Raw genomic sequence first — 13265 nt, 5'->3', positions numbered from 1 at the left:
TTGTTTTTTTAAACTTATATATTGTATTATTCTGGTTACTATATTTCATTTCTAACTACAATTCAACTATTTTGACCCCAAAACAAACACCTAAACTTTAAACTAGACCAAATAACCAATTTTGTATCTCTTTTTTTAGGAAAAATGATATTTCCTTATGTTTTGTACACAAATCACAAAAATGAGCGATTTTTTTGGCTGACATGCAAAGACAAAAGGTCACGTGACTTTGTAACTATACTTCACATTTTTTAAAAGAAAATTGTTTCAAAAGATGCGTAAGACTCGGAAGAAAAAGGTCATGAAAGGAAAACTTTGTATGCCGCGGTTCAGGAGCAGTCGCTAAATTACTACAGGGGGGGGGGGGTTCAAATTGACCCCTACCCCGGTTAAAATAGGGTTAAGTCAACAACGTGTGTTAATATTGGGAAAAAGTACTTACATGTAGAGGTGTCGTGGATACGTCGACGGACTGTCGATCTTAAGGTCCGCGGTTCGAGTCCCGCCGAGGCACTAATGTCATTTGGCAAGACATTGATCTACATTTTCCACACTCAACCCAGGTGATGTAAATGGGAACCTGGCAGGAATTAATTCCTTGAAATGCTAGAGCGCCGCAATGGCTGCCTTGCTAAAGCCGGGGTATTAATCTGGGCAGCGCCAGGAGCGTCACAACGTGACGGACATGTGCGCTATATAAGAAGCTATCATTATTATTATTACATTCTAAGAACATTTTGTTAATGTTTTTTGTATCAAACTGATATGATAGGATACCATGTTTATTATTGCTTATTATTTAATTACAGCCGTTTAGGTTGTTTTTTCAACCACACTCCGATGACCCATTGTCTACGAGAGACTGATTTCTACTCTCCGCTGGTCACCTCATCACGAGCCATCGATCCATTCGATCCCGATCTCGTTCTGCAAAGATCGTCTATTAACGCAGTGGACATTTTTACGAACTCCAACGTTCGTATCGCATTACCCCTTTATTAAACGAACAATGGTCTAGTATATGGCAGTGTTAATTTAATTCGACCCTCTTAGTAGACTACGATTTGATTCAGTTTCGATTTGGCAACGTTCAATACATGTAAACTTATGTATTATTTCGTTTATTGTTTAATTAAAATTCAACCTACCAAACTGCAACTCATATTCTGATTGATTATTGTTATATGTGTGAATCGCCACTCAGTAAGCCAACTACATTCCTTGTGACACTCAAAATAGTCCAAAGATCATCTATACTAAACGGACGTGCTAATTTACATAGTGATTCAATGTGACAGGACTATACATAACTTTGTGTTTGGAGAGCACAGTAATACCATAATGAAAACAACGTGGTGGTGTGAATTACGTTTAACATGGCGCTGTTTTCAGCAGCAGCAAAAGGAGACGTCCAAAGTATACAGTCATTAATTGAATCGGAAGACGGGTCAGAGGATTCGGGATACTACTCGGATGCGTCTGGTAAGACGGCCCTTCACATTGCTTCGGAAAACGGACATTTGCAAACGGTTAAATTCCTTATCCATCATGGAGCAAAAGTGAATGTGGGCGATTATAAACGACAGACAGCAGTTCACTTATGCTCAAAGAAAGGCCATCTTCATGTGGTAGAGCTGTTAGTGAATGAAGGAGCAAGCATTGAAATTGGTGACAAAAATGGATTTACAGCTCTTCACATAGCATCATTCGAGGGTCATTTTGATATAGTCAAATACCTTGTTAGTAAAGGGGCAGAGCTGGACAGACTTGCTAGTGATTACTGGACACCTCTACACCTTGCTTTAAACGGTGGCCATATTGACATTGCAGAGTACCTTTTGACAGAAGGAGCCAACATTAACGCGTGTGGTAAAAGTGGATGTACAGCTCTACATACTGCATCAAAAACTGGAAATATTGATGGAGTGAAATTACTAACCAGGCAAGGAGCAGAGCTGGATATGACCACTGACTATGGCTGGACCGCACTAAGTTTTGCTACATCAGGGGGGCACCTTGACATTGTCAAATTTCTCATTAACGAAGGGGTAGAGGTTGACAAAGCACTCGGGAGCGGGATGACACCCTTGTGTCTTGCAACAAAAAGAGGCCATCTGGGTATTGTCGAGGTCTTACTGAACGTAGGAGCACATATTGATAACTGTAATCGAGACGGGTCATCAGCACTCCACATTGCATCGTACAACGGACACATTGAGATAGTTCATCATCTCATTAGCGAAGGGTCACATCTTGACAAATGTGACAAAACCGGAAAGACACCCTTGGCTTGTGCTTCTCAAAAAGGCCATCTTGAAGTCGTCGAGTATATCGTGAACAAAGGAGCAGGCATTGAAATTAGTGATAAGGATGGGTTTACAGCTCTTCAAGTAGCATCACGCGAGGGTCATCTTGATATTGTCAAATGCCTTGTTAGGAATGGAGCAGACCTGGAAAGACTTACTAATGATTACTGGACACCTCTGAATCTTGCTTTAGACGGGGGCCATCTTGACATTGCAGAGTACCTTTTGAAAGAAGGAGCCAATATTAACACGTGTGGTAAAGGTGGATGTACAGCACTACATACTGCGTCACAAACTGGTAATATTGATGGAGTAAAATTTCTAACCAGGCAAGGAGCAGAGCTGGATAGGACCACTGACGATGGTTGGACCGCACTTAGTTTGGCTTCATTTGGGGGACACATTGACATTGTCAAAGTTTTCGTGAACAGAGGGGTAGAGATTGACAAAGCACTCAGGAACGGCAAGACACCCTTGTGTCTTGCAACAGAAAGAGGCCATCTGAGTATTGTCGAGATCTTACTGAACGTAGGAGCAAATATTGATAAATGCAATCGAGACGGGGTTACAGCTCTTCACAAAGCGTCATTCAAGGGTCATGTTGAAATTGTCAAATATCTTGTTAAGAAAGGGGCACAGTTAAACAAATGTGACAAAAACAACAGGACACCCTTGTCTCGTGCTTGTCAAGAAGGCCATCTTGAAGTGGTCGAGTATTTCATGAACGAAGGAGCAGGCATTGAAGTTGGTAAAGATGGGTTTACAGCTCTTCACATAGCATCATTGGAGGGTCATCTTGATATTGTCAAATATCTTGTTGAGAAAGGGGCACAGCTTGACAAATGTGACAAAACCGACAGGACACCCTTGTCGTATGCTTCTCAAAAAGGCCATCTTGAGGTCGTTGAGTATATCGTGAACAGAGGAGCAGGATTTGAAATCAGTGATAAACATGGGTATACAGCTCTTCACATAGCAGCATTCGAGGGTCATCTTGATGTTGTCAAATACCTTGTTAGTAAAGGGGCGGACCTTGGGAGACTTGCTGATGATTACTGGACACCTTCACGTCTTGCTTTTCATGGCGGCCATCTCAGTATACATGCCTTTCTGTTAAAGATCGTTAAGCCATTCATTGGGTTTAAAGAGGACAACTATGACTACCTTCCTTTTGGGGGTGAAGCTTATCCTGGCTATATGCCCCCATACTCCCGAACATACGATCCATATCTTACCAGTCAACGAGACAGCTCTCGCTCCTCGAGGAAGAGCATCACAGAAGAGACAATGATTATAAGTCTCGACGAGTACAGAATCAAGGTTCCACTTTCACCAGACGATCTGAACATAGCCAAAAATATCAGAGCAGAAGCATTGACGAGCATTCCACCTGACTTAAACCTGGGAAAAGACGAAGTTATCATCTCAGTTGGGCTTAAGCTTTCCCCTCCTGGTCTTCAGTTTAAAACTCCGGTGGAAGTCACGGTCTCGCATAGCGCTATTTTCAGCAACCCAGACAAGGCGGAAATCGTGCTATACACCCGAAGGACTGGTAAGATCTTCCTTTTCTTTAATGTATATATTCAACACTTTCAGAAAATATTTGACAAGTTTTATTTGACAACAAATTTTATTCGACACATTTTATTTGAAAAAATGTAATCGCCAACATTTTATTTGACACCTTTTGTTTTTTTCTACAAAAATATTATTCCAAGAAATAATTTTACTTTTTATTCGACAATAAAGGTATTCAACCAAAAAGATGTATTCAACAAAGAATCTATTCGGCGTTCCATACATATGCATACCACGAAAAAGTTATTCGTCTAAAAAAAAAGCCGTTTGACTCACCAAGAATACTTGCGATACTTTACACAACCACCTGCACCGTGCGCGCAACAGGCGTGTTTACGGACGAAGATGGCCTCTGGTCGGACTACGCCGGGCCGCGAATTTGCGATTCCCAAACCATTCAGCTATGGGAAACATTCTGAGCAACGTGATTGGTTAAAAAGGTTATAAAGACACACCCACATCGACGCGAGCCATCCATAGAGATATCTCTATGGAGCCATCTCATCATGGCGGTGCGAATGTGTCTGGGGCCAAGTCCGAGTGAACCATCAAATCTTCAAAATGATTTTCCAAATCTGCATGTAGGTCTAAGTAGATATTTAGACCCTATATATAATTATTTTATTATAAAGTCGCCATGATCAGATCCGTGTATATGACTTTTGGAATGATGTTTGCATGAATGGGCTGCACATAAACAATGGATAACAGTGGGCCTGTATGTGCCTGTAGCTTGCTCGCGTGTGAAGCATTGTACCTAACAACATAGCGTATGTGCAGTCCTGAGTGTTTTGTTGAGCCTAGTCATGCATTGTTTGAACAATGACAATAACACAAGTTACATGTAGATTTAGATGATAGATCTTTTAAGTTAGATACAAGTATGTTCTAATGAAATATAGATATCGATTGGATGATTTTTTTAATTTTACAGTAGGCCATTTCATGTAGATAGACTTCCCTCAGACATGATATCTTTCGTAAAGTGTCAAATTAGAGTCTGTGCTTGCAGACTAACATTGTGAGTGTTTGTGTGTCTGTGTCAGCTGTGAGCGAGCCCGAGCGTGCAGTAAATGACGTAATATTTATTTCTTCTCTCGACCAATCACGTTGCTCATAAAGTCTCCCATAGCTGAATGGTTTGGGAATCGCAAATTCGCCGCCGGGCAAGCACAAACCCTGGTCATTCGTAAAAGAGAGTCTGCACTATAAGACTACCATATACCATGTACTATAGCTGCTCCTGACACAACCAGTAGGTAGCTGGGCTAGGCTTCTCTCAAGGCACAATAATTTTGTTTTGAAGTGTCAAATTAGGGTCTGTGCTTGTAGACTAGGGCCGCCCCGGCATGTAGGTAGTCTAGGCATGCAGCGCAACTAGATAGCTAGATGGCTCAGGCAGGTCACCAATTTATCCTATACTTTAGTGTGTTTTATTATTTTGGGTTCCTAACTTCAGTCAACTTCAGTATTGAATATACAGACCTACTTTTGTGGGGGGGGGGGGTTGTGCACATACTGCCCTCCTATTAAAACGGATGAATATTTTTAATGTTAATTCTAGATCTATATATGATGCAGCTCAGTCAATTCATGTTCCAGTACAAACATTACAACTTGCCACCTGTCTTAATTTGATGAACTTTTTATACTGAACTCTTCTATGCTACAAGAAATGTAAGTTGTTTTCATATATACCCTTAAAGGCCCACTGCACTACTTGTAGCTACTTGCGCCCTCTATATAACAATGCCTAATCGGTGACCATTGGTCCCCCATGATCCTCTTTTTCTTATGTTAACTGAGAGCTGAGTTGATGAGATAACCACCTGTCCAGTGACCTTGCAGGGTAGTCTAATCCCTCCTGTAAACTACGGCAGATAAGCTTTAATAGTTAAGACTTTCTTACAAAAACGGACACCCTTCAATTGGGTTACATGTATTGGAGTCATGTTCCACCTGCAATCTAAGATAAGGTTATTCCTGATAAGTAATCCATCATTTACAACATGCACGGATGCTCCCCCCCCCCCCCTCTATGATATTTTCTCCCTCTTCTTTCTCAATATTGGAAGGGCCTACCACCTCATCACTTGACCTTATATTTACTTTTGATAATATAATTTTGTATTATTATTGGGGGGGGGGGAGGATATAGTCCTCGACTACCCCTTCTACATTTGCTAATATATTGCACCATATGGAGTCGTTTGTATGTATGTATGTAGTTGATTTAGTATGTTTGGCCTTTATGGAGAAATTAATTGAATTGAATTTAATTGAATTGAATTGAATTGAAGTTCAATAGCCTGCTTTCAAAAGAGTATGTATATGAATTAGTATATTACCTACTACGTTTTAAGGTTTTTTTGTAATTATTAACAGTGGGCAGGATTTGTTTAAGATGATGAGAAGAGGGAGGGCATAGTGATGTAGATTGGAATTGAATAGTTATGGGATAGTGGTGGTGGGAAGGGGGGGGGGGGCGTTTTTGGAATATAACGGAGTGTGCATTACCTACTTCGTTTCCACCTCCCCCCCCCCCCCCCCCCAAATCCACTAGCTCTTTATCACTGCGGCTACATCAGTATACCCAAACCCTCATTTTTATCACCTTAAAACAGTAGGTAATAAACACTAATTTGTGCCCCCTTAACGCCCCCAACTAGCCTCTAACAAGAGGTCAGTGGCCCCTGCCCATCCAGGCTACATGACTTTGCCCTCCCTCTTCTCATCTTTCATCACCCTCAAACAATCCTGCCCACTGTTCATTGACTAGAGGCTATAGGCCGCGACGTGGATCTAGTCTTCGTACCGTAAACGCGCCTGTTGCGCGCACATGTACTACTGCACGATGCAGGTTGTTGTGTTAAGTATCGCATGTATTATTGGTGAGTCGAATAGCCTTTTTGAGACGAAAAACTTTTTCGTGGCATGCATATGTATGGAACGCCGAATAGCTTCTTTGTTGAATGTAGCTTCTTTGTTGAATACATCTTTTTGGTTGAATACCTTTATTGTAGAATAAACATTAAAATAATTTCTTGGCATAATATTTTTGTAGAACAAAACAAAATGATTCAAATGAAATGTTGGCGATTACATTTTTGTCGAATGAAATCTATGTCGAATAAAATTCTTGTCAAATAAAATTTGTTGTCAAATAAAATTTGTTGTCAAATATTTTCTGAAAGTCTTAAATATATACATTTGAGTGAAATATACTTTTTTGAAAGTGTCACATATATTTATTTGTTTCCCTAAAGGCGTGCCATAGGTATGGGTACCCAGCAGATTTCCATCATCATGCAATATACTATTGCGTGCATTGCATCGCGTCAGAATTTTGAACGCATCGAGATATGCGTAGATCAAGAATGCTGCACAGAGCTTGCATATTGCTGCACACGACTTGCATAGCTGCTGCACAAAAATAGCACAGCTGAACGTGATGGAAAATAATTAAAGCATGAACACTCGACTCCAATACAGGTTTGCCATTGGCTACTTTCTTAGATCCATCTTATATTAAAGATTATTACAAAAATTCCCTTGAGTTCATTTTTCGAAGGCCTTTGTGATCGTGCTCGATAAGAAAATATACATTTTGACAGTAACAGTTTCAAATCTGAATAACTGACAAACATCACAAGGGTAAACACAAATAACTCAATTCTGCATAATACTGCATCGTCAATATCGAACCTGCAGTCATACAGCTTTGTCATTACAGATCACGACATTTTTTGCCTACATCATCATCGGAAATTTTCCGGATCATCATGATCATCATAAACATCCTCACCTCACGAATCTTTCACAAAATGAGAGGGAAAGAAACCCTCGGCAGTATCAATAAACTTTATTTTTAACCTTTATTAACTTATCAAAATGACTGAATAGTTATCTTTTGAAATGCAACTTAAGATGAAATCAACAAAATAAATGTAACAAATGAACGTGGGAGTTAAATATTAACATGTTAAAGCACTGGCAAATATTGAGTTTTTAACATTGTTTGCTTTGTGAGAATATTTTGTATTATTATCCTGCATCAACAATTTGTTGGCTTTTGATTGGTTGAGAGCTCGTCACATGACCAGAAATATTTGAGCTATTTTTAGAAAGTACTATTTTGGTTTACTATTTGGGAGTTGAAAAAAAAATGTGAATTTTTTTTTGGAATTGAATCAATTTTTTTTCTTCAAATCTTAATTTAATGAAAACAAAATATTTTAAATCTTTTTAGATAAAAATTGACATTTTTGCGGTTCTAAATTTTTTTTCTCCCAAAAATATATTTTTTTTAATATTTTTTTTAAATACATTTTTGATGCAGGATATAAACAAATATCCCATGCCTTCTATTCGAGGTACTGGTTAAACTATGGGCCTCGGTGACTCCAAAAGTACCATTTGCTTCGGGGCTGCGCCCCTCAGCAAATAGTAATTGTAGTCACCTCTTGCGCATAGTTTTAACCAGAACATCTCAAGGCAGTGTATATTTGTATATTATTATTGTTTTGTTATAACTACTACTACTCCTACTACTACTTATACATTATATATTTTTTTTTTAAATCTAATTCAGCATCCCTAAGAAATGTTGTCAATACTTAAATTAAGATTATTCAAGCTATTACAAAGAACAACCAAAATAATAAATAACGTTTTCATTATACATGGGAGAAGCTGCACGATAAAACAAAAAAGAAAGAAGGAAGAAAATGAAATAAAAACTAGCTGCACTTGTTTTAGAACAGCATAGTCTTAAACATTTAATGTAAATAAATAAAGACTTTAGTGTTATAACAATATATTTTTCAGAATAAGTGTTTTCCCCGCTAAATATGTCAATCAGAGGCAGGGGGCTGGATAGGATTAGGAAGCCCAGGAGAGAGATGTTCTTCTTTTTATGTAGACTAGATCCAAAACTAAGTTGTAGCTGGATCACAATGCAATCTCTGTAACAGGTCCATATATCTTCCAGTGATTATTGGCAATAATCAAGCTCCGAACTGAACTTTCAAAGTGCGAGAAGTTTCGCAATGCAATGATCTTTGTTAAACTTCTCATTGTTATTGTAAATGTTCCTGTCGACTGATTAAATAACAGTTTATTCAATCAGTTAATGTTCTTTGGTCAGACAACAGAAACAGAAATGGGATAGGGGGAAATATATTTTGACAGTGCAGAGATCCCCTGACTGCCACGACAAACCCTTGACAATTTTGACAGAGATCTTCACACAAAATTATTCTTTTCTTACTTGTCTTGGTATCATATGGTCCCGCTTCTAAGTTGATCTTCATCTTAGAATGCTCTACTTCATTGAGTTTTACTTGGTAAACTTCTATTAGAACAGAAATTCACTTAAAAGAAAATGTTTAAGTCTTTGTGTTTGAATAACTTATAAGTCGCAAAGTTCAAACAGCCGCCATTTATCTAGATTCTTGTGGAAAGATCGTTGGGAATTGTAGGAATAACAAATATTATATGCATGATCTAATACATAAAACAGTTTGTTAATACCCAATCACTAAAAAGCAATTGACATTTGGTTACGACGTTGCCTATGAATAAAACATGACCCTGTAACAAAGCCCCGGTATCGATCCGCAAAAAACTACAAAAACTATTTTCTTTCTTTAGCATATGAAAGTAAATCCCAGAGCGTTACAAAATTAACACGATCCTCTCTTTTTTTTGTGTGTCTTGTTGAAAGGGTCTGATACATTTTCAAGGATAGTTCCTGCTTCTGACAATGCTGCTCGGTGTGTAGTCGCAAAGAAACACCTTACTCTGTACTTAGACCATTTCTCGGAATGGTGGATTATCTCCTTAATCAAGAGATATTTCATCGGTAAACGAATCATCTGTACGCCATACGCTCCCCTGTCAACATCCAGAGGCGTCATGAACTACATCTTGCTCGTCATTAAAGACGACTTCTACGGCATGAAAGAGGTAGTTTTTGTTATTCATTAACAGTTCTGTATATTTCTGGCCAATGTTATGGATAATGATCTTTTTTTCCCTCTCATTTCATCACGAAACTTTCTAATACTACACATATCTCATAGTCAGTTTCGTATATGGTCATTCATTTAAGAGTGACTCGGTAACATTGTTGAAGGTTGATGAATTGTATAAAACGTTACTTACTATTTTCCTTCTACTGTACTAACCCAATGCAAAAAAATCCTGACAAAATTCTCAAACCACGAAGATATCTATAGTTTTCTTTAAGGGCGTCAATGGACGACACCCTCTAACAGAGATTAACAGTAAATTCTCCCAACCATTTTTGAATTTTCCCAACAGGCTATTAAAAATCTGTCAACACTTAAATGTCTGGAATGGAATGAAGAGCCATTTTATCGCTTAGTGACGATTTACATTCACCTAAAATGTAATTAAATTGTAATAATATAGTTGGGAGAATTAAGGAATCGATCAGATCAGTTTTTTCCAATTTGTACCATGAATAATGGTCCGTTTTCACTCAAATTTTCAGATTATCTTTAATTGTACATCTATAATTTAAGTCACTACCTTAGCACCACTATCTCTCATCTGAACAATGTTACCAAGTCCATTTAAGACTTTGCCCAATCGATTTGATCATTTTGCATCTAATTTCGTCAAAGATCCAATCAAGTTCGTCATCTTTGGCCGCCGACGTACAATTGCATGAATCAATTTGCAACCGATTTTGTCAAAGCATCATACAAATGTATCCCTCGTTCGTTTGAAGGTCTTGTCTATGCGACGAATTTGAATGAAATTTATTGCACAAAGACAAATTTGAACCGCATAGTGAACGAATTCACAGCAGATGCTAAAAAAGAATCACATATATAATCATTTAAACCCGATAAACAACGTCTCACATCTTGAAGTAAACAATCAGTTAGAGACTCATGAAAGATTCATCACCCATTTTCGTGCACTGGAGGTGTTCACTTGACTCTGAATCCAAGGGTTGAGGGTTTGACTGCCATACCGGTGCTAACGGTCTTTGCTTTGGCAAGACGTTAATCCATATTTGCCAACCACGTGTAACTGAGTAAGAACCTGGCAATGTATGTAGTATATTGCAGTGCCCTCTGGAAGAACAGAATTATCTCCAATTTTCCCAATTCTTCATTTTTTCAATTATTATTATCATTATTATTATTTTTATTATCATTCTTTTAATATTGATTCACATGTTCAAACTTTTGTAGGATACCATACGAGACTACAAGGCAGCCTGTCTTGGTGAGCAGTACTGTGTATATTGGGGAAAGGGACCCCTATTTGTCAAACATCAGGAAGACGAACACGAAGTGTCAAACAAGGTAAAAATCTCAATATAAATGATTTTTTTTACTGTTGTTTTCCCCGAAGGACTGATCCTGACAAACAATCGTCTGTAACTTATTATGCAGGTCCCAACAGGGGCGGATCCACGTAGCGATTATTCCGGCCCGCCCCCCCCCCTAACCCCCAAAACGATAAAAAAAAATAGGATAAAAACGTAAAGTTAACCTTTATAAAACAAAAAACAAAAGCGCCCCCCCCCCCCCGCTTATTCGCCGGCCGGCTGAGTCGGCACAAAATTTTCTATTAAGATTTGGCTACCCCCTTGACGCCGTCTGGATCCTCTGCAGGCGCGGATCCACGAGGGGGGGGGGGGGGGGGGTGGGGGGCTGACGGGTCAACAACAAAACAATTGTTAAAAAAAATTCTCACGAATTAGGTTAAACAAGTAAAAAAAAAATAGTGGTCCAACCCCCCCCCCCCCCCCCCCGCTTATTCACCGGCTGACTGAGTCGGCGCAAAATATTTCCTGAAAAATTGGAACAAAAAAAAAGTGCCTCCTGAAATTCATGCGCCCTTTTATCTCACCACCTGGTCAACAGTTGCAGATTAGCGCATAAATTTTCGGCGGCTTGGAGCATTGGGTCAAAGGAGAGCGGCTTGATTCCAGTCCTTCTCTATCACGTCCCTGGTTACGGGATGCGTCTTATTTTTTCGTGCGAGTGCGAATGCGCAAGTTTCCTACACGAGCTCAATCTTGGCTCGCTATGGTACGAAATAAACAAGACGCTTACGGGACCATACTGCTACCAGTGGCGGATCCAGGGAGGGGGGGCCCGGGGGGCCCGGCCCCCCCCCCCTCCCCCTTGAGAAAAAAATCATGCAAAATCACGCAATTTTTACCTTTTTTGGGGGTTGGCCCCCCCCCCCCCCCCCCCTGGCGCTCAAGGGAGGGTGCAAATTTTAAATTTTCGAGGACCAAAAAAAAAAAAATGTGCTCACTACCCCCCCCCCCACTGAGCGACTTTTCGGCTGGCTGAGTCGTTGCGATTTTTTTTTTGGCTATTTGGCTATGGTACGAAAAAAACAAGACGCTTACGGGACCATACTGCTACCAGTGGCGGATCCAGGGGGGGGGGGGGCCCCGGGGGCCCGGCCCCCCCCCCTCCCCTTGAGAAAAAAATCATGCAAAATCACGCAATTTTTACCTTTTTGGGGGTTGCCCCCCCCCCCCCTGGCGCTCAAGGGAGGGGTGCAAATTTTAAATTTTCGAGGACCAAAAAAGAAAAAAAATGTGCTCACTACCCCCTCCCTCCACTGAGCGACTTTTCGGCTGGCTGAGTCATTGCGATTTTTTTTTGGACTCCAAAAAAAAAAAAAGTCCGCTTACCCCCCCCCCCCCCCCCCCCCCCCCCCCCCGGGAGCAAAACAAAAAAAAGTTGGGCCCCCTCCCCTAAGAAATCCTGGATCCGCGCCTGACTGCTACAGCTGACCCGAGATGGAGCTAGATGGGATTTGCGCTACCGTAGTGCATCTAGTACACCGTGGCTTTAATTAACACGTCAAGCGAATAAATGCATGAAATTACTTTGCGGGTAACTTATTAATATTATTATAATTATTATAATATTATTCTAAGAAACTCTATTATGGTATCACTTTTAGATTAGAATGAACCATGGCACAGTCCTTATCACTCGTCAGTTTCCATGTGCTGAAGGCCATAATTCGCTGACACCAGACTTGCTGGAACAAAATCATTATCGTATGTAGTTTGTACAGGTCTGCACACAACGAACCCGTAGGCCAATCGAGAAATACCCCCCTCGTCTCTCGGAACTCTCCAGGTGAGGGAAAAGTGAGATAATGTCTTTACAGTGTGGGGGAATGGGTGGAAATCGCAGTACATTACATAAGGCCTGCTGGTCATAAAACTGAAGGCCAACTCTGGTGATTGACAGCACCTCTTCTTGGGTAAACACCCGAATGGTGTTGTATTCCCCATGATAGCTAACTACTATGTGTCTTATTTCTATTTAAAAAATAAAGGAACTTGCAGAATGTGCTTTCTATGAC

The 13265-nt window shown here is 39.9% G+C and overlaps 1 protein-coding gene across 1 annotated transcript; it reads left to right on the top strand.

The window, feature by feature from the left end:
• The first annotated feature begins 1376 nt into the window (after positions 1–1376).
• Positions 1377–4428, top strand: LOC105440186 (ankyrin repeat domain-containing protein 50-like). Its single transcript, XM_030993836.1, has 3 exons — positions 1377–2326; positions 2636–3858; positions 4325–4428. Exons 1-3 carry the CDS (start codon positions 1377–1379, stop codon positions 4426–4428), a joined length of 2277 nt encoding a protein of 758 aa, XP_030849696.1.
• The last annotated feature ends 8837 nt before the right edge of the window (positions 4429–13265 follow it).

Source organism: Strongylocentrotus purpuratus, unplaced genomic scaffold, assembly GCF_000002235.5.
Source record: "Strongylocentrotus purpuratus isolate Spur 01 unplaced genomic scaffold, Spur_5.0 spur5_scaffold_20, whole genome shotgun sequence".
Taxonomy (NCBI): Eukaryota; Metazoa; Echinodermata; class Echinoidea; order Camarodonta; family Strongylocentrotidae; genus Strongylocentrotus; species Strongylocentrotus purpuratus.
This window is presented reverse-complemented; position numbering and strand designations above follow the sequence as displayed.

What these genes read in the sequence shown, in the direction of transcription:
- LOC105440186 (XM_030993836.1), top strand. Translation starts at nt 1,377, where the DNA reads ATGGCGCTGTTTTCAGCAGCAGCAAAAGGAGACGTCCAAAGTATACAG. An exon ending in GGCCATCTTGAAGTCGTCGA is followed by an intron (nt 2,327 to 2,635) that starts GTATATCGTGAA and finishes ATTTCTAACCAG; the next exon opens with GCAAGGAGCAGAGCTGGATA. An exon ending in GCTATACACCCGAAGGACTG is followed by an intron (nt 3,859 to 4,324) that starts GTAAGATCTTCC and finishes TTGGTTAAAAAG; the next exon opens with GTTATAAAGACACACCCACA.